Source organism: Mauremys mutica, chromosome 6, assembly GCF_020497125.1.
Source record: "Mauremys mutica isolate MM-2020 ecotype Southern chromosome 6, ASM2049712v1, whole genome shotgun sequence".
Taxonomy (NCBI): Eukaryota; Metazoa; Chordata; order Testudines; family Geoemydidae; genus Mauremys; species Mauremys mutica.
In genome coordinates, this window is record NC_059077.1 from 126451668 (window position 1) to 126478673 (window position 27006).

Consider the following 27006-nt stretch of genomic DNA (forward strand, 5'->3'; position numbering starts at 1 on the left):
ACTATTAGACTTTGGGTAAAATTTTCAAAAGCCTAAAGCGTGGGCTACACCTAAAAATTATATTGCCTTAGCTACATTGCTCAAGGCTGTGAAAAATGTTGTGCCCTGTGCAACATAGTTAGGTTGAACTAACGTCCCTTATGGAGAAGGTTAGGTCAGTGGAAGAATTCTTCCATTATCTTAGCTACTGACTCTCGGAGAGGTGGATTAACTACAGCGATGGAAAATGCTGTTTCACCAATGAAGGAAGCATCCACAGTAAGGTGCTACAGCAGCACAGCTGCGGCTCTGTCGCTGTGATACTGTAGTCCCATTTTCAGAAGTGATGTCGGCACTTAGAAGCCTACGTTTATGGCTGCACTGCAGTCAAAGGTGTGACTGCTGCTCGTAGACATACCAGCCTAGCTTTAATCTAGCTAGCATGATAAAAATAGCAGCGAAGACATGGCGGCACAGCTTCAGCATGGGCTGTAAAAGGCTGCCTGGGATTGTAGGTGTCTACTCGCATTGCTAGCCCACGCCAGGGTCTGTGCCAGCCTGTCTCCACTGCTCTATTTAGCCAAGCTACCCAGATGAAAGCTAGTGTGGGTATGCCTACTCGGGCTGCAATCACATCTCCGACTGCAGAGTAGGCATACCCTAAATCTTACTGAAATGAAATGGGTACGTCTGTACTGGAATTAAAGACCCATGGCATGGACTTGGCTGGCTCAGGTTCACGGGGCTCGGGCTGTGGGGCTAAAAATTGCTGTATAGATATTTGGGCTTGGGCTGGAGCCTGGGCTCTGGGACCCTTTCCCTTTGTGGAGTCCCAAGCCCTTAGCCTGAGCCCCACAAACTCAAACCAGGTGGCCCTGGCCAGCCATAGGTGTTCAATTGCTGTGTAGACATATCCAATGAGGTGTAGGCTTCCAAGGCCCAGATACTCAAAGGTATGTAGGCGTCTAGCTCCCATGGGAGTTATGCACCTAAATATCTCTGAGGACCTGGGCCCAAGTGCCTAAATCACTTTTCAAAATGACTCCTTTCTCATTTAGGCACTTTAAAAAGTTTTACCCAATGTCTCTTTAAAAACCCCTCCAAACCCCTCTTTTTTAGACTGAGATTATTCTATTCAGTCCAGGATTGTAATTAGATTACACAAAAGAGAAATGTATACAACACTGTGCCACTGTAGATGTCGCTCTACGCAACATTTAAGGTACAGTCCATTGTAGATATATACACATCTCAGAAATAAATCCAGGTAACTAACAAACATCTCTAAAACAATCGTTTTGCTCAAAATGTATACTAGTATCAGGGAAAGCAAAATGTGACACAGTGTTAATCATTACACCTTCAGTTTTTTGGAAATCACTTTTGATTGCACAACTTCTGACTTTAGCAATAGGAGACAGATTCACAGGGGCTTACATGACCAGAGACATTGCCTGGAAAATTCCATGGTGGTTGTGCATTGGAGTCACGTTTTTTGATTCATGATAAAAACAATTTAGAACAATGAGACTCATGCTTTAAAAATTTTGTTTTTGTTCTCAACAGATGGAGCATATGGAAAATGTGAACTTGCTACCAAGGCAGAAACATGAAGAGCAAGTACCATCTTTCAAGTTTTCTGATTCCATGGGCACATTCTGGAAAAAGATTTGTTATCACAGTAGAAGGAAGCAATGTGTCCTTGACAGATATTTGTTTTAACAAACACTTTAAAATAGACATCCATATCTGTAACCATGCAAGAAAATAATGCTATTTTGTTTCTTCAGATTTGCAGTATGTACCCAATAAAACACAATTCAGATTCTCATGTCACTGTATCGCAGAGACATTTGTCTTGTTTTGTTACAGTATAAACAGCATCAGTGCTAGTAAATATCAAAGAGACATAGCAGAAGCATTGCAAACTAATTGTGAGCTTAGCTCTCCTTTATAGTGAGGTCCCTTTCCATCGCTTTAGTATAAATAAGAATCAAGCCCTGTGATTTTACATTGTAATGACTTCTCCAGATATTTCTTGTGCTACCCAGAAAAGTGCCCTGCACAAATTTTGGGGAGTTATTTTTGTTTTCATTCTGATTCTAGATTTAATAGTTATTTCTTTTCTACATGGAAAAGAAAATCGTTTAAGAGGGCCTGGTATATTTAACATAACATAAAATTACAATAATAAAGAGCAAACACTGTCAGATCTGGCAATTTAAAAAAAATGTCCTGAGATACAGTGAAAAAGAGGTGACTCTAAATCAACAGTGCAATACCAGTTAATAGTAAAAATGTTATGCACACAGCAAATGTGTTATGCGCACAGCCATTGGGCTGCTATGAAATGTTCTGAATGGGGTACGAGGAGGAAATGAAGAAGTGGAAGCACAGGAGCTGGTTTCTGGTAGGTTCCCAGGGATGTAGTATTAAAATTGGGTCATCTTGCACTGCTCGGTTATGATGCTCATGTAATTTAGTACAATTGTCTAAAAACAAAGTTGGTACTTTTACATTAAAGAAAATGCTTATAAACAGCCATAGAATAAATAGTCATGATTCCAGCAGCTGGGGAATTCGTGAAAAAAACAAATCTTGTTAATTGCAGGTAAGGTCCATAGAAAATGGCAAAATCGAAGTGAACAGAAAGTGTTTCACTAGAGTGCAGCCGGTATTTCCTGGAAGCAATTTCTATCTTCTCCTTTCCATGTGAAAGCAAGGTGTCTCTCCACCCTCACTTTACATGATGTTGCAGAAAAGCAATTATTGTGTTTTGCAATTATTGTGTTTTGATTTTTAGCCTTTATAAGACTGAAAATTATCTGATTACACCAGATTGTGTATCTTATTGACTAGCTTCTGCTGCCTCTCTTGAAAATGCCAATATTCTTACCAAAAAAAAGTTCCCTTAAGGTTCAATTCTGCAGGATTCTGAATGCCATGTGTTGAAGTCATTGAGAGTTTAGAGCACTCAGTTGCATCCAGCTCTGATCTGTTATCAGCACCACTACAGCTCCGAAGGCACCGGTTGTATAATGTGCTATGGCAAGATGCAAAGCTTCAGCCACAGCAACTGTATTTATACTGGATCTTCTGCAAAATAATGGGCTGATGTATGCTATGATTTGGATTTGTTTGTGATAGCGAAACTAGGCCTCGATTCAAGAAGGGAGCTCAGGCACGCACTTCAAGGCTAAGCATGTGCTTGAGTGAATTCCTGAATACGGATCAATGTCAGCACATCCTTAAGTGCTTTCCCGAATCAAGGCACTGCATCTAAAACACTGACAGCCACTGATGAGTTCAGGTGGCAATCTACATTGCTTATTACAAAATAATGCATTTAACAAAGTAATAACTCCTGTTATTAATTTGACCCTCATTAGACACAGTGACTTTGTAGTCACCTAACTTCAAAACAAAACATCTTCTGGCAGCACTAAGTTTTATAAATAATATTTGAATTGATCTTTAATAAGTCATTTATTTTACTACAATATGTTAATAAAAATGAGCTACTGTATGTGCTATACAGTATGTGCTATATCTGACAGTTATTTCACAATGTATCTTTTCATTATCTGGGGGTATATTTAACGGATGATATCTGTCCTCTAAGATCTAACAGCCAAGATTTCAAATAATAGTTATCTCAGGGTATCCAAATGCCTGTTGGGCACATAGCTCTATCTGTATTATGAAACCAGCTGTGGAGTTTTAATAACTATTGTCTGAGCTATCTATAGGCTTGGCTTCATTGCAACAGTGAGTACACTTGAGTTATTCCACTAGTCTAGACTAGCCTCTCAAGTGAGACCAACCACCCTGTGAAACAACACTCCAGCTACCCAGAGTGATGGGATTAGCAGCACAGTGATTGGATTAGCAGTTGATGAGTTGTTGTAACTTGAGCTATTGCATCTTCACTGCATTATTAGCTCAAGGGTGTCAAGCGGCTTCTCTGCTCTGGGCCAGAGCTAGCGAGTTTAAAGCTAGTTTGGGTATGTTTACATGAGCTGCAATCACACACCGGGACTGTAGTATCGACAAACCCCAAGTGTCAGCACCACTCAGGCGTCACCCCCTTCCCTCATTCTTCTCCCCTCCCCGCCCCGGACAGGCTAGCTAGCTCGAGTATAGAGCACCCCTTAGCTTGAGCTAGAGATTCTGTGTGGGGATGGGAGTCAGGTTAGGGGCAAAACTCAAGGTATACCTCGAGTTAACACTGCAATGAACACAAGCCCTGTTGCACAGGGGTCATTCTCAATAGCTAGAGAGTTTTCAAACCAACTCTGCCACACAAAGGTGAATATATATCTAATCCTTCTCTCATATCTGCTGGGCCATTTGTGGGAGAGAGAACTGATCAGATATTAAAGCAATTACTTTGAGAAAAAGTACATGAGAAACATGGTGCTCCACTAAAATTAGCCAAAGGCTTCTTACCTGCACAAATATCTGGGGGGGTTTGGAAGGTCTTTGACCATGTAACACTCTCCCCCATTGACACAGAAGGCTTTCTGCTTTACGTCACATTTTGTGAGATGACTGGTGCCAGTAGTCGATGTAGAAGTGGCTGGAAGAGAGAAAACACAATTCAGGATGGTTTGGTTCTTTCCTGAACAGTCTTTGGATTTGAATACAATTTAAGCATGTGTGTGGAAGAGATATGGGGGAGGGAAGAACTGGCGATTCTTGTGACCTATCTGCTTGTGGCCTCCTAGAATTAATCTGAGTCATGGAAAACAATAGTTAGCCAAGGCAGTATTGTGCTGACCAATTTAAAGAGCACAAAGAGGGTTACAATCCTTAGACACGCTCCATGCACACAAACTGAGAGAGTTTAAAATTCCATACTGCAATCCATCAAGCACCTGTAAATTCTATCAGAGCTCAAGGACATTTCATTAAAAGAACTGTGTAATTTACATGTGAAATTACTTCAATTGCATTAAGCCTATTGTGATAAGATCTTTGGAGCAAGGACTGTCAGTCACTATATCTTTGTGAGGCCCTTGATTGGTTGACCTCTAGGTGCTACCACAATATACATGTTAAATAATAAATATTAATAATACTACATAATGTGACATTATGACATTCCGGGATACAATCCAAACCACTGAGGGGCTGGGTCACCTCTGCGATGCACCCTTGGGTGCCTCATAATGCTTTGCTGATGTAGCTCCCATTGGGCTGCTCACATACAGCTTTCAAGCACGCAGATCACCCTCTCTTCCCCATGTCCGTCTGAGTATAGCTGCAGCCTGCCAGCCACACATCAGTCACATTCTGACTTCCACCACCTGGCTACCACTTGCAGGGTGACCTCAACGTGCTTCCAGGCCTGGAATTTCCTCCAAAACCATGTGTTCTGCACTCTCCTACCCTCTCCAAGACAGTCGAGATACATTAGGTCCGTTGCCCCTCTAAGAGGCTCAGTATACAACAGTTTGCCACCCTAAATGGAGTTACTCACATAATTCACAACATTGGATTAGTTTTGACTGAAGAATAAAACCAGTTTATTTACCTACAAGGAGAGATGTTTCCAGTGAGTACAAGTGTAAGGCATTAAAGTCAGAAACGGTTACAATAGAAATAAAGAGAAACTAGAGTGAGTTCAAGGTGAGGTCCTTTACCACAGATTCCCATAACACTGCTGACCAAACAACCAGGTCAGGCCCAGCTCCCAAAGTCTACGCGCTGTTTAGACTTTGAGATTTCTAAGGTTTATTGTATTAATTTGTTTATATTTTGTAATTTTGTTTTAAAGTTAACTGATCCGAAACCATTTAGCTGTGCACATAGCTTGCTCATTCGTATAAACTTGAGTTCCTAATGCTGTTTTCCAGGGTCTCCATCCCTCCTTCCTTCTATTTGTTTGCACCCACTTGTTACATCTTGGGTCCTGATCCTGATTGGGGTCCCAAGGTGCTAATGAAATGTGAACAATTAATAATAATAAATCCTGATAACAATCCATTCCTTTCCCCTTGCCCCTCAGTTAGACTCAGTTAAATGAAGGCCATATCAAGCCTAGGTAAATAGGTCATGTTTTAAAAGCCTTGGCTAACACGTTTTAACAGGATGTTTCACCTACTGTAGAGAGTGTGTCATGTCAGCTGGTTGTGGTCAATCCTATGGGGGTTGGCATGGCTGTAGTAGTCCAAAGACTCTGTCAAGTGTAAGGTTATGTCTACATTGCACAGCCTATGTCAGCATAGCCACCTAGTATAGCTGCAGCACATGCCAACGGGAGTTTTTCTGCTATTGTAGGAACACCAGCTCCCCAAATGACATTGGCTATACCAGGGGTAGGCATCCTATGGCACGGGTGCTGAAAGCGGCACGCGAGCTGATTTTCCGTGGCACTCACACTGCCCAGGTCCTGGCCACCGGTCCAGGGAGCTCTGCATTTTAATTTAATTTTTAAATGAAGCTTCTTAAACATTTTAAAAACCTTCTTTACTTTACATACAACAATAGTTTGGTTATATATTATAGACTTATAAAAAGAGACCTTCTAAAAACATTAAAATGCATTACTGGCACGTGAAACCTTAAATTAGAGTGAATAAATGAAGACTCGGCACATCACTACTGTAAGGTTGCCGACCCCTGGGCTATACTGACAGAAACATTCACATCCCTGTCTGAAATTAGGGATGTAAGTACCATTTAAAAAGTTAACTGTTTAAATGATTAAAAACATTTTGTTTAAATGGTTAACGGATTAAGTGGCTGGGCCCGCTCCGGCCAGGTGGTGCTGCTCTGGCCCTTTGGCCAGGGGCCACAGCTGGGCCCGCTCCGGCTGGTGTGGGGCTGCTAAGGTTAATGATTAAGGTGGTTAACCGTTAAGACTGATGCTTACTGGTTCATCGGTTAACGTTTTACATCCCCAACTGAAATAGCTACACTGGTATAAGTTTTAAGCGTAGACCAAGCTTACGTTGAAGTGAATGTGGGTCTCAGTAGGCGATACATATATGCTGATGGGACTGGAAGGTGCATTTACACTACTAGCTTAGACTCCCTTCTGAATTTAGTTCAACCTATGTAGTAGCTTGAATGCGTATTGCCCTCCTTTTAGCCCCTTTAAAACATTTCTTCCTGAAAGTAAGACCATTGTTCTGAAGACATCCTATAGTTCAAAAATCTAATGCATTAATTTAAAATGAAAAGCAATATTGTCTGCCTGAACTCCTGCCAGCAAAGCTTATTACTACCACAAAGACTAATGGAATGTTTGAAATTGAATTATAAGGATAGTTGTAGAGAACGAGCCTGTAGCTATCTAGAATTGCTCCGGTCACCCTGCTCGGCACTTTTTCTTTAAGCAGCATCAAAATTGATCATCCTGGAATTTGGAAGTAACCGTTAGTGCCCCACTGATGTAAAGTGAATGTTGGATGGCTGCAGTGGCTCTGAACAAATTGCGAGAGATGGGAGTATGTTGTCATTCTCAGACAAACCCCAGGACAGAAGGGATTTACATAGTTTTGCCAGGAGTTTTTTTCTCCCCTCACTCTTAAGTTTGGTATGGTGTATCCTATAAATCTTGCACACGTTTTTTTCCTGCCTTTATGATAGACCAGCACTGGGGTCTCAATCCACCTCCGTCCTCAGTCAGTTAGTTCTGGAGACAGCTTGTCTTTGATGCATAATTTTTGGTGGATAAACCAGTATTAACTCTATCACTGCATGTCTATTTTGCAAATTAAATTTAAAAAGCACCAAAATTGTGGTGTTAGGTTTCCCTTAAACCCACATGGTGGAAGAAATGTTGAGTTCTGGAGCAGGTGGTCCTCAGAGCAGATTTCATTCAATCCGTAACTAGCCCCATAGCTCTTGCCTTCTGTAACTCATAAAGTTCTCAGAGGGGGCCCTGAGGGCCTGAGTTATTTTACAATGTATTGACAAGGAGCTGCAGCAGAAAGACATAGCACAGCAGTAGCTAACATATTCCTCTGTTGTGTATTTAATTATCTAGCAAAATTTGTACCCTAATTTCATTTCTATTTTATAAGCCCATTTTAAATAGGCACGAGTGATATGCAAATCTATTTACATGATCCACTTTTCCTAGTTCATCGTCTTCATTTCCTTAAAGGATAAACCACAAATCATAAAACAATTTATAAACATCAGGCATAAGCAGGCATTTTAAAATACTGGATGTTCCATTTTCTTTTTTCAAGCAACATTTTCTTTAATAAACAACTGGACGTAGCATAAATGATACGTAACGTTCTCACTAACGCAAATATTGGTAAGGCAACGAAAGACAATGAAATCTCTTCCCTTCTCAGGGAACTACTTGAGCACAAACAGAAGACTAGAGAGGTATCCTAGATACTATCTTTCTCAAAATCATAGAAGTTTTAGACACATTTAATAACTGTTCTCTAAAAAATGCTTCACACTCCACCCCAAAACCTCAGGGAAGCCCAATCTCTTAATTAAGCTTTAGCACAATTTCACATCAGACAGTCATTGCAAAGTCATGGCAATTTTTTGCTTACCTGGGAGATCTCTATCCTTTCTGTGTCTTGAAACATGGAAATGCATGCTAGTTTGGATTCTCTCTCCCCCGCTTTTCCAAAATGGAACTCTACAGTCAATAATAATGTTGCTACAGCTTTAGGACACACGGATCCTTTATAAGTGCCTATGATTCAATCTGCTATCACCAACAGAGTTCTCAGATGGCTCCATGTTCTCGTTGCTAGTGAACAACTGTGCAATCTATGCACAATAGAAGCCTGTGCCTATTTTAATCTAGTTTCTGCAGACATCGGTGTAACATCAGAGGACACACTCTCAGCCAACCAAGGTGACAGGTAAGATGTCAATGCTCAAGTGAAGAGAAAATAAAGTGCCAGCCTCAGTGCACAGAAAGGAGCATCATTCTTTCTGAAGGCAGCTTATAGGTCATGAATAAGATTAGTTGCTGAATTGTAAGTAGACAGCCTTGTCTCCTTTTGTGAAGAAGAGATGAGAGAAAAAGCTCAGTATATCATACATTTCTGTGACTAAACACCACTATCAACTGCAGCCTAGCTATAACTCACTCCAGCGACAGAGACAGGGACAGAGATGAAAAAAGAGACAACTCAGAGAAGACATAACGATGACACCACATATCCCTAAATGGAATCAGCCTTACTGTCCCCACATTCTCCCAACTGGAGTTCAATCACCCTATTCTATGCACAAACCCAACTCCCTACTGACCTGAAAATAAGCAACTGAAAGATCTGCAGGGTGGATTAATTTCCCATATGGCCTTGGACAAGTCACTTCATCCTTGTATGTCTCAGATTAACCATCTGAAGGTTCATCCTGCTAAGTAATGAGCATCCTCAACTCCCATTGACTTCTTTGCTTGGCACCTCCCAAGAGTGATCCCCATAAAACAGAGTTAATAATATTTAATTATCTGCCCACCTCCAAGACATGCTGTTAAGATTCCTTCATGTTTATATAAACCCTCTGAAGAGGTATTTGCAGATAGCTGCTAATGGGTAAAGTTCCCAATACAAACACTAAACAAACAGAAGCTGGGTAGATTTTCCACTGAAGTCAACAGACGGTCTTCCATTGACTTCAATGGGAACAGAGTTAGGTCGATACCAACGGCTTTTGAAAATTCCAAACTCTGTCATTTTGGAACACAAAGGAGCATTTTAGTTTCACCAAAAATATGGATGGATATGTTCCAGCTTCTTTACATTTAATGATTTTAAAAAGGAAACTCTAGCCATGCTTAAAACTACCCACTGAAATTTCAAAAGATAAGATTGACCTCTGGGCAAGAAAAAACGGAGAAAAATGTTTGGTGTATTATGAATAGGCATTTTGGGTCAAAGGATCAGATTCCTCAGTATATTCTGGCTGCTCTGCATCACTCTGGTGATGCAATGCAGCCAAAATTCCAGCTTAGCTGGCCAATTACTACGGTAATAAGGGCTTTAAAGAGCCGGCTTTGCAGCTGGTTTGCATCGCAGGCATGGCATAAAGCAGCCAGAGCACACTTATGAATTTGGCCTGTTCTAGTCAAGTGCAAAACTGAAGCACATATAGAAGCCACTTTTCAAATGAGCAATTTAAAATCTCATAATATACATGCACAAATCCACTATTGTGTGCACACGTTTGTGAGAAAATCTGTGACATAATATACAAGGATCCCTACAAGGGGGAGAATAAACACCACCGCAGGCCAAAATATAAAACAAATCAAACAGAGGAAGACACAAAGAATCACAAAATCACAAGTTTCACCAAATGCGTTTGTCATCATAGTTTGAAGCCGCAGACTTTTGGAAAGAGAAAATGGGTAGAGTTATCATCTTACATTTATCCAGAACCTTTCATTCGGATGGCTCCCAAAGCGTTTTACAAACTGAACCAATAAACAGACCATAACTTTCATCCATCAGTGAAATGCAGCCACCTCTGAGGTGAAAGGTGACTACTGTTTGTAATAGTACACTGCAAATCTACATATTATTTTAGCACAGGAAGCAAAGACTAAATTACCCAATTAAAAATGCAGGGAAAATTTTAGGTTGGCAGAATGCAATTATGTATGGTGAGTGGGAATCTGGCCATAACACGGGCCAACGCTCCTACCCTTGTGAAGAATGACATAGGATCTTTAGGGCTAGATTTTGCCACCTTGCGCATGTTGAATAGTATCTTTCCAGGTGGTTATTTGTAAAATAAGGGGCTACTCAACATGAGGTAGGGTGGCATAAAGTGGCCCTGAATGGCGAGGTTGTCCATTTTGTCAGACGATTGAGAACTCCAGTAGCATGACTCCATGTTGGGGCATCAATTCCGACTGACTCAGAAGTGCTAGCCACCTACTTACTGTACCACCATAGCATAGAAAATGTCTATCCAAAATGCGTGGGGGGGGGAGGGAGGGAGATGGTCTCAGCTTTTTGTGACATACCTGCGAAGCCACAGACATAGCGCAAACGTTTCTAGGCTAGTGTGCAACATCAGTACAATGTGAGGTAGCACCTCATAACTGAAAATCAGGTGTGTCATGCCTTTCACTTCTCCAACAAGCATGTCACATGGATGCTGTCACTCTGTCTGGAGTGGCTCATGACCATGAGTGCCTACCTCAGGGCAGACTGTCAAAAACGGGGCAGATACCCCAAACCGGGGGTATGTTCTATAATTAGATTTCACCAACCTAGTAACAAATGTGAACCCCTGGATCCCTGTAACAGTCTTACCATGGAGTCCCCTTGGGCTCTGCAGTCTGGACTTAGTGATAAATGGTCACTTACACCAACAATCACAAAATATTCAGGCTGCTGCCAGTCCCAAGAGATCAGTCACCTCCCTGAGGTCAATACGTACCTTAGATCTCACACCAAAGACAACACTGATATCCCATCCTACAGTAAGCTAATTAAGGATTAACTAGGAAAAAGAAATCGAGAGAATTATTTACAGGTTCAGTCTGTGGTTCTGAAAGATGATGGAGCTGTAGCAATCTGTCAGCACTGAATGTCCTTTAGGGCTAACCCAGCCTGGCCCTGGGGATCTCTGCTGTTTGTTTCTTAGCTCCAGCCCTTCTAAAAATCCAGACAACAAAGAGAAAAACAATCTTCATGCCAACTATTTTTGTTTCCCTCTTCCAGCATTCCAAACAATGGGACGAGTCCTTCTGCGTGTGCTTCTGCATGGGTGGATGGGACCGTCAACAAAGCTTTTGTCTTATAATGGCCCACTTAATTTTGATAGACCTCCTAGATGGGTGGGGGAGCCTCTCTTCCCGTCTGAGTTCACAAGTTCAGAGCAGGTATTTTTGCAGTTTTAAAACAAACTTATATTGTGCCTTGTAGCATAGGATGCAGACATTGCAAGCAAGATTAAAGCATGTAGCAACTCACAAGCATTTTATAGAGTCTAAACACTAAACACATCCTCACCAGTCTAACACCTGTCTTGAACAATATTAACGGACAGGTGAGCTGGTCTGGTTTCCAGCTATGAATTTGTCAGTGCTCAGCTGATGCCTACAGACTTGGCCAGAGCTGGCATCTGTTTGACTAATGTCACACATGCAATCTGCACTCTTCTCTTTCAGCCGCCAAGCTGCTGGCAAGACTAAGCATCACTGAGAGCAGGGGTAGCCAACCCGAGCCTGAGAAGGAGCCAGAATTTACCAATGTACATTGCCAAAGAGCCACAGTAATACGTCAGCAGCCTCCCATCAGCTCCCTGCCCACCGGCAGCCCTGCCTATCAGCGCCTCCCCTCCCTCCCAACACCTCCCGATCACCTGTTTCATGGTGTGCAGGAAGCTCTGGGGGGGAGGGAGAGGAGCAAGGGCATGGCAGGCTCAGGGGAGGGGGCGGGAAGGGGTGGAGTGGGGGCAGGGCCTAGGGCAGAACCAGGGTTGAGCAGTGAGCACCCCCTGGCACATCGGAAAGTTGGCACCTGTAGCTCCAGCCCCGGAGTCGGTGCCTATACAAGGAGACACATATTAACTTCTGAAGAGCTGCATGTGGCTCCGGAGTCACAGGTTGGCCACCCCTGCCTTAGAAAGACAAGGTGGGGGAAATAATATCTTTTATTGGACCAACATCTGCTGGTGAAAGGGACAAGCTTTCAAGCTCACACCGTAATCCTCTTCAGAGGCTCTAGCTGAAGAGTTACAAGATCTTTGGCTTTTGTTGTTGAATGGCACATTTCGAGAACACACTGTCTGGGCTAATCCATAGGAAATAACCTTTTAAAATATATATATTTAGCCTTAATCTTCAAGAAGGACTATTATATTAGTCACAGTCTGGATGATATTCTTTGTAAATTCGCAGATGATCTTTTAAGGAGCTAGTTCTGCCTTTAGAAGCCAGAATCAAGTACCGTAACAGTCAGGGAATGATTCTATAGCTCTCTTTCTGTGGCACTATCTCTTTGAAGATCAGGGCCAGCTAAAAGGAAACAGGAAATCACTGGGTCTGGGAGATAGAAACTTCAGGAAAGCTTGAGAAAATGTAAACTGTTGTTGAACCAGCGCAGTTTGTCCCGCTCGCCTCCATGACACAGAGTCAGAAGCAATTTCCCTTCAAGAGTGCAAACCAAGAAAAGAAAAGCAGAAAACTAAAGACTAAGTCTTCAGTTCCTTGTGCCGGGTCGCTTCCTCCTTGATAGGCCGACAGACTGACCCAGTTGGCAGCAGCACTCCGGCAGGATCTGCACAGCATCTCAGCTCACCGCAGAGGGCTGAGAGGAGACGTATGCACCAGGCAGCATGACCAGGAACATTTTTGTTTTGTTTACTTTTGAGATAGGGAGGGAAATGTAAAGGCTGTTTTTAAGGAAGTCTGATTAGTATTTCATATGAAAACACGAGATGAGACGTGAGCCCCGACTGCACATAACACAGGGGAAATTAGAAACTTGGGGAAATCTGAGATTAGGCGAGATGAGCAGAGAGAGACCTGGCTTGCAATTGGGATTTCAGACAAGGAACTCTTTACAAAGCTGCAAATGAGGTCAGCTTTCACTTCAGGGAAATTGGGAGAGGCTAAACAATGCAGCAAGAGATGGCAAATTCACTGGTAATGGGGGTTTAAATGCACCCAATCCAATCGGAGGACAGAAGAACAGCAAAATAGACAGTCATATTGGGGTACATGGTACAGATAGAAAAAATGCACAAGGTGTGGTGGCCAAAAGGTCATGTGTCTAGGAAAGCAGGCTCTGAAAACATGCATGGCAAACCAACAGCTGAATAGGGAACTGCCTTATATTTGGGGCCTGTGTCAAGCATTGGAGAAAATGTCAGAACTTGGAGGGTGGGACTGACAAGGAGGCAAATGCGACTGCTATTATAGAAGGGACATTCCATAAGCTGACTTCCACCCTGAGCTGGAGAATACACGTTATCCTGAACAATCTGGGTGGCCAAGTAAACTGAGATTGTGGCTCATCATAGCCATTCATTTAAAGCCTGTGCAGGCAGGAGGCCAATGCAAATGATTTACTGAGCTGAAGATTCATGATATAAATGTGCAAAGAATCCCAGAAGTCTGCAATGTGTTCGATGAGAATGGTCTCCTATACAGAGGGCCTTATTCTCATTTACATTAGGTCCCTTTCCCCAGCTCTGGCAGGGCAAAGGCATTTTAAAGTGGGCGTGAAAGTAATTTATACTCTTTTAGGTCTCTTCACAATGCCTACAGGGGCCCTTGCGTAAATGCAAACCAGGCCCCGAGAACCTATGAAAATAGATTTAAAAGAAGGAGCGAAGCCTCATGCTCTGAGTACTGTTCAGAAGGCCTCATTCTTCCTTCTGTAGAAGGGTAAAGCAGAGCAAATGAGACAAGAAAGAAATCAGATGACAGATATCTGAGACACAGTCTTTTTCCATGAACTGGGCCTGATCGCTTAACTTGGGTGAACAGACTGAACTAAACCACCGTACTGTGCATATGTTGTATCGCGAACCCTCAGCTAGAGTCTATTATGTCACCGACACTTACATTGTCTATCTGCATCACAAATGGAATCTGCAGATGCTATTGATATGGTCCAGTTATCACTCGAGTTGCTGAGAGATGCTCACGTCAGAAGTGCAGTTCTAGAAATAAAGCAGACATATATACCCCTTCTTTTTCTTAGTACAGCTTTCTCAGGTGTACGGCAGATTGATACCTAGTGGGAAATGAATCAGATACACTACATATCCTTATGCACCATAGATGCGGGCAGGAAACCTTGAAGGCAAGTGCCAGGAACGTTCCTGGCATACTCAAGTGCTAGTATCACTCTTGCATTTTTATTCCTGTTCAACACACTTGCATAATACTGGCCGGCCTCTACGAAAAGGAAACGACACCTTGTGAATGCCCCAGGCACTGCTAATATAGCTCGGTGTAACACGCTGACACGTTTCAGCCTCCCCAAAGAGGAGACAAGCCTGGAAGCGTGGGGGGAAGGTTTCTAGTGATACTCACAAAAAGAGAGAGATACTATGAAATAGGATAATGGCGGCAGTTCAGGAATTGGAGCCCAAAGTGCGGCCAGAATGGGCCCGTGAGTCATGGGGACCCCTGCCCCAACAGGGCCAGGTGGGGCTGATGAGAGCACATGGAATGAGAGCTGTACAGCAACGGGACCCTGAGCACTCTGGAGAAACAAGATGGCTCCCTTTCATTACAGCCCCGGCAAGGCTACATTTTAGGTTTCTCCTTTTACACAAGAATTCAGTTTTCACTGTTCCCACTCTCTCCACAGAACCACAGCAAGATTTCCCTTGGCTGTCAGTAAGAGGCAACTGGAGTGATGTTTTTGTAATTAGGACACTTGCCTATTAGGAAGAGGGCTGATGCCCCCAGAGCACCAGGAGCCCTATTTCATACAGGCCAATGAACAGACATCAGAGGCACACACTGCTACAGAGGTCTCTACAAAGCTGCCCTGGATTTGAACCAGCCAACTAGACATGAAAAGGGTCCAGCCTCGCTCTTTATCAAGCCGCGGTGCCTACCACAATGGTGCCCTGACCAGGGGCGGCTCTACAAATTTGGCCGCCCCAAGCAGTCATGCCCGGGAGGCGCCCCCGAGCCGCGGGAGCAGCGGACCTCCCACCTGACCCTGATTTGACTCTCTGGGTCTGATCGTAATATAAATATAACCAATATCGTTGTTATCATTTCTATCCCACAAATGTAGTGTACAGTAAATAAATGTACACAATGATTTTAATTCCAGAAGCATTAATAAACACCTGTTCTTGTTTGCTTTCTGCAATAACAATTCCCCCAAAGGGGAAACACTAACACATCTAGGTCCCAATCCAGCAGCTAGGTCTGCAGAGGCACCTGCTGACTGCTAAGGTCTGCTTGCCTGGATCTGATTGTAGAACTGGTGCTGTAGTAGTTTACTGAGCCAGGAGGTATGTAAATGCACATACTGGAGTTCTTATTCTTGGTTCAAGGCTCTTTTCCCTCTCAGCTCTATGGTTTTGTCTTCCTGTGTGAAATGTTTTGCTACTTTTGTCTCACCTGTTTTAAACAACACATTCAGTCATAAAAACCCCCCACTCTTAACCATTGTGGCTTGAGTTAAACTGGAATAAGGTAGTGAAGCGCTTCATAAAACATGCAGTCAGGGTCAGTGTTACTGCTCAGTCTGCCAAGCTTTTACTGCTCCTGCAGCAAATGCTACATTATAAGTTCAATAAAGTAATGCTTCAGTCTTGATTTATATGCTGGTAATACCTATCTATTTGCTTATCAGATGGACTAATGAAATACTTCCATCCCATAGAAATGTGTTGATTCAAAGTCTGCTTTTCTTCCCCTTTTAGCTGTAGAATCTTTCTTATTAGTCTCAGGTGTGCACTCAAATTCTGTAGATAAACAGAAATATACCAACTCTACTAATTTCTATTAGTCTACTCCTAATTTCAGTTTAATCTTTTAACTCTTTAAGATTAATGCAATCTGCTAATGGCGATAGAGACAATGTGTCTTTGAATGCTAGGTAGTAAAGTCCATTCACCAGCTTCCTAAAATGACACGCATGCTTTTCATTATAAAGGACCCGTCAGCTAAATCCAACCTGATAATTGTAACATCCCCTTCTCTTCTCACTCCTCCATTGCCAGGGCCCCAGTACAGCAAACCACTTCAGCATGTGCTTAACTTTAAGCGTGATCCTAAGTTCATCTCTCCCCAAGAAAGCACATGTTTAACTTTCCATTCTTAAGTCCCCTTGACTTTGGTGAGTCTTCAATATGTTCTTAAGAGCTTTGCTGAAGAAGGATGGATTTAGGCACATGCTTAAGTTGAATTGCTGACTTGGGGCCTAAGTCAGGGTCCCAGGTTAAATCTGCTTGCGCAAGTGACCAATGTCCAGTCCTCCCCTACACATTTTAAAATGTCCAATCTCTAGTGCTCCTCAGTATGAATCAATGGGTATGTCTACAGTGCATCTGAGAGCAAGCCTCACCATTGGGAGAGCTCGCAGGGCTCGCAGTTGTGTTGCTCTGATGTTCTGACTCCGGTTGGAGCTCAGGCTTAAAGTTGAGCACTTGCTGAAGTGCTTTATGTCCTGGGGCCCAAGCAATGGAGGAGTGAGAGGAAAAGGAGTTTACAGTTAGCAGATTGGATTTAGCTGAAATGTCCCAAATCTGCCTTCTGTTCAAGGTTTGGCACAAGGAGAAATATTCTCTAACTCTGTCAGGAAATATATTATAACTGAAAATAAAATAAAATAAAAATGCTTCCAAATGTTAGTTAGTGTATCAAGGGTACAAAGGTTTTCTAAAATAAAGACAATTACTCATTCTCCCTCTCCACCTGTCCCTCTGCTAGCACGGGTGCAAAGGAGCAGAGCCCTATGGATGCTTGGGCACGGAAGGGGACATGACAATGCTGAGGCATTACAGCTTTTCTCATCCCTCAGACAACTCCAGTGCCCCTCCATGGTACACAGCAAAGTCTGGCCCTCAGTCTGTGGTCCTAGCCCATGGGGTTTCTATGTAAATCACACACCAATGTAGAATGATCCCCCAGATCCCTAGTGGAATTTACTGCACAAAGAATTTTGCCCGGAAAGCAAAAAAGATGACTCGCAAGCTGTCAGGTGTCTCCTTGACAACTATGATAAGACAGCTGCACTTGGAAAGGTCTCCTAAAGACGGTCATGCGAGGATTGTTGCTAGAGACAGCTTCCTTCTTAATGCACTGAGAAGTCTGAATTTATTCGCCAATTTACTTTGATATTCATGTTCTCACTGACACTCTTCAAGGCCTCAGAACATTTTTATGAAGCACATTGCAATTTAAAACAAGTCTTTGAGAAATAACCCGCAGAAAAGAAGAGCTATTAATTGCATGACAGTTGTATCCCAATTCTTCATGCCAGCCATGCACTGTTCCCTATGGAAAAGGTTATTAGAGTCTGACAAACAGATCATTGCACCTAACAAAGCTATTGGATCTGGCTTCTGCTAGGGGAGCCTCTCTCCGGCCTTGCCTGAGAGCTGCTCACCCAGATACAGAGAGACAATCTTTTGTGGGTGGGTAGACTTGGAAAATTCCACTCCAATACTCCATCAACGCAGCCCTTTGATATGCCTCTTCTGAAAAAGAGAGACAAGGTGGGTGAGGTAATATCTTTTATTGGCCCAACTTCTGTTGCTGAGAGAGACAAGCTTTCGAGCTTACACAGAGCTCTTCTTCAGGTCAGCTGTTCTTCTGAAAAATGCAGACTTTCATTTCCATTTTCCTTCTGAGAACTTATCACAGCAGAAGAGAGTAGCGGAGAATGACATTATTAGGTGTTTTGCTTTTAGCCAAATCTTAGAGCTCTTGTAAGCAAGGTCTTTTTATAGAGAACTGTCAAGGCACTTGAAACTGCCATCAAGCAGTGTGCTTTATATATCAGGGAGACTTTTCTTTTCCCCCTTTCCCTTAATTTCCAGCCCAATGCTATACTACCATTTAAAAATGAATGTGTGTGTGAGTGAAATGATACACATCAAATGTGCTCCTGCCAGTAAAAAGATGACTTCAGAGCAGTTTTTTACACAAAGCAACATATTCCTTCCCACTTTTCCCTTTTTACTTGACTACTTTCGGAGATAAAGCCTGTTGATCTTAAACCAGATTAGTTGAAAATATAATAGCCAGTGGTTCTCAAGGGCTGTTCAGAGATTTGTACCCTCAAAGATTTTTTGTTCCATACAGGGTAAGAGGAATCAACTTTAACAAGTGGCAGTAGAATTTTCTAATGTTTAATACACGTTTTCCATTTTATTTAGATGTATATTTCTGACGCCTGATCTACACCCCAGGCTTCTGCCAGCAGAGCGACGTCAGTCAGAGGTGTGAAAAGATGTGATCTCAGAACAACATAGCTGGTCCAAGTCCCTAGTTTAGGGAATGTATTTTTACACTATAGCTTGTTTTGGTCCTGGCTAGTGGTTTTACTAAACAGATATAAAGCACAGTTTTTGCAGGATTGCTGCATTCATACTAGGAGCTCTTTGACGATCCAGTATACTGGTATTCCGATAGCAAGCAAGTGCTCCTAGTGTAGACATGGCCTTTCGGTGAGAAGGTGACAGAGAACGATTGCTCAGCTTATTGCAGTGCTGCAGTCTTTAGGGCCCATGGAAGCCAATGGCAAAACTCTACTGTGAATGGCATTTGGCCCTTAATACGTAAATGTTGGCACCTGCTATTTCCTCACTGAAAATTATATTATTAATGCAGCCCAGCAGCAATTGTTATTTAATAAGCACCTGCAGCCAAGTGTATTAGAGCAAACCAATTCAACATACAAATTATTGTGCCTGGCATTTCTGAAATGTGTGTGTGTAGTTAGAAAGTATAATAAAGGCATCACAATACTAGTCTTTCCTTGACTCTAAAAAAGTGATCTAATTTCTAGCAATAAAAAAATACAACCCTGTACAAAAATAAAATGTGCTCAGACTCAATGGCACATTCCACCCAGTAGATAATTTCTACAGTCTAGTTATAAACCTGTCAAAAAGCTGATTTATAATGAAATGCTGACAGGCTCCTAACTATAGCTGTGCTAATGGATCCACTGTAATAAACGCGTCCCTGTCCATAAATCCACCTCCCTAGTACATAAATCACTAATAAATAAAATCAGCTAAAATTCAGCTATATAATCTTGCTAATCTAGAGACTGTAGATATCCCTGTGAATGTTTCCTTTCTGGTCCAGATTAAGAGAGGATCCTTGGTAACCAGACTCAGTGGTCCAAAGGGAGAGGACACTGCAGAGAAAATGAGTATGACTGATAAGAGCTGAGAGGGAGTCCAATAGGGGGACTGATGATTAAAGAAGCAGTCACTGTGACTTTTAACACCCAGCCCACATTCATAGAATATCACAGGGATGGAAGGGACCTCAGGAGATCATGTAGTCCAACACCCTGCTCAATCTCCAGACAAATTTTTACCCCAGTTTCCTAAATGGCCCCCTCAAGGATTGAACTCATAACCCTGGGTCTAGTAGGCCAATGCTCAAACCACTGAGCTATCCCTCCCCACCAATGCCCCTATTTATACAGCCCAAAATGCCATTAGCCTTCTTGGCAACAAGGGAACATGACTCATATCCAGCTCCTCATCCACTGTAACCCCTAGGTCCTTTTCTGCAGAACTGCTTCCTAGCCATTCGGTCCCTAGTCTGTAGCAGTGAATGGGATTCTTCCGTCCTAAGTGCAGGACTCTGCACTTGTCATTGTTGAACCTCATCAGGTTTCTTTTGGCCCAATCCTCTAATTTGTCTAGGTCCCTCTGTATACTATCCCTACCCTCCTGCGTATCTACCACTCCTCCCAGTTTAGTGTCATCTGCAAACTTGCTGAGAGTGCAGTCCACGCCATCCTCCAGATCATTAATGAAGATATTGAACAAAACCGGCCCCAGGACTGACCCTTGGGGCACTCCACTTTATACCAACTGACAGCTAGACATGGAGCTATTGATCACTACCCATTGAGCCCAACGATCTAGCCAGCTTTCTATCCACTTTACAGTCCATTCATCCAGCCCATACTTCTTTAACTTGCTGGCAAGAATACTGTGGGAGACCGTATCAAAAGCTTTGCTAAAGTCCAGAAATAGCACATCCACTGCTTTCCCCTCATCCACAAACCCAGTTATCTCCTCATAGAAGGCAATTAGGTTAGTCAGGCATGACATGCCCTTGGTAAATCCATGCTGATTGTTCCTGATCACTTTCCTCTCCTCTAAGTGCTTCAGAATTGATTCCTTGAGGACCTGCTCCATGATTTTTCCAGGGACTGAGGTGAGGCTGACTGGCCTGTAGTTCCCCGGATCCTCCTTCTTCCCTTTCTTAAAGATGGGCACTACATTAGCCTTTTTCCAGTCATCCGGGACCTCCCCCATTCACCATGAGTTTTCAAAGATAATGGCCAATGGCTCTGCTATCACATCCGCCAATTCCATGCATCCATGGACTTGTGCTCGTCCAGTTTTTCTAAATAGTCCCAAACCACTTCTTTCTCCACAGAGGGCTGGTCACCTTCTCCCCATGCTGTGCTGCCCAGTGCAACAGTATGGGAGCTGATCTTGTTTGTGAAGACAGAGGCAAAAAAAGCATTGAGTACATTAGCTTTTTCCACAACCTCTGTCACTAGGTTGCCTCTCTCATTCAGTAAGGGGCCCACACTTTCCTTGACTTTCTTCTTGTTGCTAACATACCTGAAGAAACCCTTCTTGTTACTCTTAACATCCCTTGCTAGCTGCAACTCCAAGTGTGATTTGGCCTTCCTGATTTCACTCCTGCATGCCTGAGAAATATTTTTATACTCCTCCCTGGTCATTTGTCCAATCTTCCACTTCTTGTAAGCTTCTTTTTTGCGTTTAAGATCAGCAAGGATTTCACTGTTAAGCCAAGCTGGTCGCCTGCCATATTTACTATTCTTTCTACACATTGGGATGGTTTTTTCCTGCAACCTCAATAAGGATTCTTTAAAATACAGGCAGCTCTCCTGGACTCCTTTCCCCCTCATGTTATTTTCCCAGGGGATCCTGCCCATCAGTTCCCTGAGAGAGTCAAAGTCTGCTTTTCTGAAGTCCAGGGTCTGTATTCTGCTGCTCTCCTTTCTTCCTTGTGTCAGGATCCTGAACTCGACCATCTCATGGTCACTGCCTCCCAGGTTCCCATCCACTTTTGCTTCCCCTACTAACTCTTCTCTGTTTGTGAGCAGCAGGTCAAGAAGAGCTCTGCCCCTAGTTGGTTCCTCCAGCACTTGGACCACAAAATTGTCCCCTACACTTTCCAAAAACTTCCTGGATTGTCTGTGCACCGCTGTATTGCTCTCCCAGCAGATATCAGGGTGATTAAAGTCTCCCATGAGAACCAGGGCCTGCGATCTAGTAACTTCTGCTAGTTGCCAGAAGAAAGCCTTGTCCACCTCATCCCCCTAGTCTGGTGGTCTTTAGCAGACTCCCACCACGACATCCCCCTTGTTGCTCACACTTCTAAATTTAATCCAGAGACTCTCAGGTTTTTCTGCAGTTTCATACTGGAGCTCTGAGCAGTCATACTGCTCTCTTACATACAATGCAACTCCCCCACCTTTTCTGCACTGCCTGTCCTTCCTGAACAGTTTATATCCATCCATGACAGTACTCCAGTCATGTGAGTTATCCCACCAAGTCTCTGTTATTCCAATCACATTCAAGGATCCTTTACAATTAAAGCACTGTAGTCCCGTGGAAGAATGTTCCAGAACATGCCCTCTCACAACAGCCACACTGCGGGGCTCGGGAAGTTACTTTAAAATATTGCACTCATATTTCTACAAGGGGTGCAGAGCAACTGAGCCACCACAGGAGCCCCTGAGCTAGTTTATGTCAATTTAGTCAAAACTCCTTCAGCAGCCCTATGGAGCAAATGTCAGAGCAGGAGCGAAGTCACCATATACACAGATGCAGTACGTGCTCCTTCCTGCAGCCCTACTCTGGCAGCAGGCATGGAGGGGGGTGGGATCTACCACCAGTGACAGCTCCAGTCGCCACTGGACATTGTGCTCAGTCTAGCACTGGGGATTATGGCTTTTCCCGCACCCCATCCCATCCTGCAATAGAGCAAGGCCAGCCACAATAGAGCTCTGTCTTTAGGAGAGGGACTGTGGAAGGAAGGAAGCTCCAGGAATCTGAGTGGGGATGATGTCTTTTTGTGGGGGCACATGAAATGATGGTGAACCTCTGCCCCCATTTCCCAATGGGAAAAATGAGATCACTGTCACATGAAGACAGAGCAGACATCTCTGACTATTCATTCACACAGCCACATGATAAAAAAGGTTGGCAAAAAAAAATCATGTGCCCACACAGAAGCTGCAGCAGTTTAACTTAAATTGGTTTAGCTAAACTGATGTAAACCCTTCTGTGGGCACTCTGATTTCAATTTGGATTATTAATTATAACTTATGATTTGTTTTACTGTAGTCCCTAGGAGCCCGAGTCATGGAGCAAGGTCCCATTGCGCTAGGTGCTCTGTGAACAGACAGTTCCTGCCCCAAAGAGCTCGCAATCTAAATATAAGATAAGAAACAACAGATGGATACAAACAGATGGAATGAGAGTACAAGGAAATAACAAGCCGATATTGGTCAGCTTGATAGACTGAGATATCAGCACATCAGTGGCCTAATCATTGTCAAGTGTTTTGGTGACATCACAGCAAAGGGGAATTTTAAAGAGGGTTTTGAAGCAAGATACTAAAGTAGCTTTGTGGATTTTTATGGGGAACACATCCCAAGTGTGCGGGGCAGCATGTGACAAAGCATGAAGGCACTTGTTTGAAAATGTAACAAGATGGAGGCTTGCATCATGGGCAGATCAGAGACAGGAGTCAACATCTTAATAGTGAATGAGAGATGATAGGCAGGGTAGGGATAGAGCATGAAGGGCCTTGAAAGTGAAGACAAGCAGCTTGTGTTTGAGACCAGTTGAGGGATGCAAAGAGAAGGGCGCCGTGGTCAAAACGACAGGCTTGGAGAATGATCTTCACAGCAGCATTCTGAATGGCTCTGAATGGGGCAAGGTTGCATTTATGAAGGCCAAAGAGATGCAGTAATTGAGACATAAGATGATGAAGAACCTGGAGGAGAGTTTTAGTTGGGTGGATAGATAGGAAAGGCCGTTTCTTAGAGACGTTATGCAGACAGAGTCAGCAAGATTTAGATCTAGCCTGAATGTGAGGACCTAGAATGAGGTCTGAGTTGAAATGGCCCAGGTTACAAGCCTGAGTGACAGGCAGCACAGTGGTGTTGTCCACAGTGAATGAGAAAAGAGGTTGCGGGAAGGGCGGGGGGGGGGGGAGATTAGGAGCTCTGCTTTAACCATGTGGAGCATCAGCTGTCAACTTGACACCTATGAGGAGATGTCAGAGAAACAGGCTGAGATTTGAGTTTGGACAGAAAGCGACAATTCTGGAGTAGAGAAGTGAGCACAGAGAAGGTAGCTGAATTTGTGTATCCAGATATAAGGTACAGAGGGAGAAGAGAAGGTGACCAAGGACAGAGGCCTATGGAACCTTGGTGTATCCTGAAGGTTTAGGATACTTATTTCAGAATAGTCTTTAAACACATATTCTGGGATGGGGAGTTTTGCCTGGTCCCCAGGGGCCATTTTGGAAGTTAATAAAGAAGCAGCTGTTGAGATCAGAGCTGATGTGCTGTGCTGCCTAAATACTCTGCAAGGCTGTAACATATTGGCGAGGTTTGCTGGCTGATGTGTGCAACACATTGTACATGAACGCAGTGCTGTCAGTGCTGTGGTACTCTGAAGAGCTGCTTCCTGGGACTAGCTGGTTTCCTGAGAGAGGAGAAGGGTCCTAAGAGGCCTGAAAAGCCAGAATGAGTTTCAGGAGAAGCATGGAGGTGCAGACTCTGGGTTCTTCAGCCACGCTAGGGAATGATGCGCTACAACAGGAAAGATGAATTCGAGCCTCAAACAGAAACATAGACATGCTATGTAGAACACGCCTACTGTTATCTATTGGGTAATGGATGAGACAAAATGGAAGTTTTATCCTCCTCAGTGTTGTGGGTTGCAAGACCTATGGACTGATTTGTGATCTCCTGGAGCCAAGAACTCCTGAAAGGGTGACATTGGATGCTATAATTAAAAGCAAAGAAGGAACACTATGAACTAAAACCACCTGTTTGTGTCCTGTGGTATAAATTTTACTCTTGCATCAGGGTACCTAATGAATCTGTCTCGCAGTTTGTGGTAAATCTATGCCAGCTGACAGCCCAGCGTGAATTTGGAAATGGTTGGTAGGATATGCTGTGTGACCATCAATAATGGCATCAATAATGAAACTATGCAGGGACTGATTCTGGCAGAGCCCACTCTAACACTCCAACAAGGCCATGGATATTTCTGTGGTGCTGGAGATGGCTGCCAGAGGCACCTGCCATCTTTTCTAGATCCCCGCCAAGTGGATGCACAAGTTGAGGGATAGGAAAGGGATGGTCAAGCCACACTAGGAAGGTTCAAGCTCCAGATCTTCTCATGCTAGAGGGAGAAAGAGTGGGCTACCGATGTGGGGGGAATCATTCTCACATGGGGAGTGCAGCATAAAGACTCAGGTGTCATTATTGTAAAAAGAAGGGACATTTGGCTAGGTGCTGCGGAATCAGAGTCAGGGAATGCAGGGATACCTGGAAGACAAAGGGGAATAGGATGTGCCATGTGGAAGGAGCATCAGCTGGAGACCCTGAACTGGAGAAGGAGGAACCAGATGAGCTGCTTGCTCTCGTGAATCAAATTAACTCTTGTTAGGCACCAATCCTAGTCAAGATACAGCTGAATGGGCAGAGTGTGAAAAATGGAGCTTGACATAGACGAAGCAGCTATGGTGTTGGTGCAAGAGACCTACAGAGATATCGCTGATGCATTCCCCAGCTTGACTTTATCCCCTACATGAGCTATACTCAAATCCTGCACTGTGGAGAAAATTCCCATATTGGGGAGGGTGGAAGTTGAGCTGAGGTATCAGTCCAGTGGGCTCGTCTTCCTCTCTTTGTGGTAGCTGGGTCAGGGCTAAACCTTTCTGGACAGTACTGGCTCTCCACCTTGAAGTGAGACTGGAAACGAATCCTGGGAGCATTGTATCACATATGCACAAGATCGATCAATGATCTTTTGAAAAATGATGAGTAAGTATTTAGAAAGGAGCTGGAAGAACTCCAGAATCTCAAGGTGAAAAAAATATGAAGATCCCATTTCATACCCCTGATTTTGCAACCCTGTTCCTTATGTGCTACAAGCCAGGGTAGAAGAGGAACTCCAACATTTAGGGACCACATGGATTATCTAACAAGGAAAATCCTATGAGCGGGCTGCTCTGGCAGTGCCGGTAGCAAAAGCTGATGGTTCCATATGCATGTGCGGCGATTACAAACAAACTGCAAACCAGGCTACCCACTTGGAGCACTCTCTGATTCCCTGAACAGAAGAGCTTTACAACAAGTGAGTGGGTGGAGTCTTGTTTACCAAGCTAGATATGCCACAGGCTTACCAACAGGTCATCCTGGATGAAGACTCGCAGGCTGTGATCACTGTCAATACACATAAGAGACTCTATAGGTATACCTGCTGACTGTCTGGAATTTCCTCTACTTGTGCTATATTCCAAAGAGTCATGGAAGAGTTATTGCTTGGATTGCACAATGTCAGCGTATACCTAGACAATGTTCTTAGGACAGGAGAGACAAAAGTGGACCATCTACGGAACTTAGAACAGTCCTACAAAGGTTAAGGGAAGTGGGGTTGTGACTCAAGTGCTCAAAGTGAGTTTTCATGGCTAAGGAGGTGGTTTATTTAGGACATTGTGTTTCGGGAAAAGAACTGCAACTACTGGAAGGGTTTAAGACATAAAAAAAGCTCCAGTTCCAAAAACTGTGAGTGAGCTCAAGCCCTTGGCCTTTTAAACGATTATGGATAATTCCTAGCAAATCTGTCGATGATGCTTGCCTGCCTTCATGCACTGCTCAAAAATGGTGCAGCGTGGCACTGGGGTAATGATCAGGAAGATCACCTGGAAGAAGAAACCAAAGGGCTTCTGAAGTCAGCCAGACTCCTAGTGTATTTTGACCCCAAGTGTGACCTGTTACTTACTTGCGATGCTTCACTCTAAGGTATGGGTGCCGTACTTTCACACTGAATGGAATATAGGACTGACAGGCCACTCTGCTATGCCTCATGCTCCTTATCGTCAGCAGAACAATGGTATCCCCAGTTAGACAATGAAAGATTGGCTATTGTAAGTTCCATCAATATCTCTGTGGGTGACACTTCACTATAGCAACTGATCACAAGCCATTTTTGGGACGTCTGGACGAGGTCAAAGATATTTCTCCTTTGTCTACCAATATCAGCCAATCGATAAGCCGCGAGTGGCTCTGTTCTGCCGCAGGTCTCTCATGGAGTATAGCATGGGTGGCCTAAGTTGAT

At 43.5% G+C, this 27006-nt stretch overlaps 1 protein-coding gene across 4 annotated transcripts in view; it reads right to left on the minus strand.

Moving 5' to 3' along the window:
- Positions 1-27006, minus strand: part of NRG1 (neuregulin 1) — a 261497-nt gene that overhangs the window by 37551 nt on the left and 196940 nt on the right. For all 4 annotated transcript variants that reach the window (XM_045021029.1, XM_045021032.1, XM_045021031.1 and 1 more), the window contains one exon: positions 4429-4558. In XM_045021029.1, the coding sequence (XP_044876964.1) occupies positions 4429-4558 (130 nt within the window). The remainder of the gene's footprint in view (positions 1-4428; positions 4559-27006) is intronic.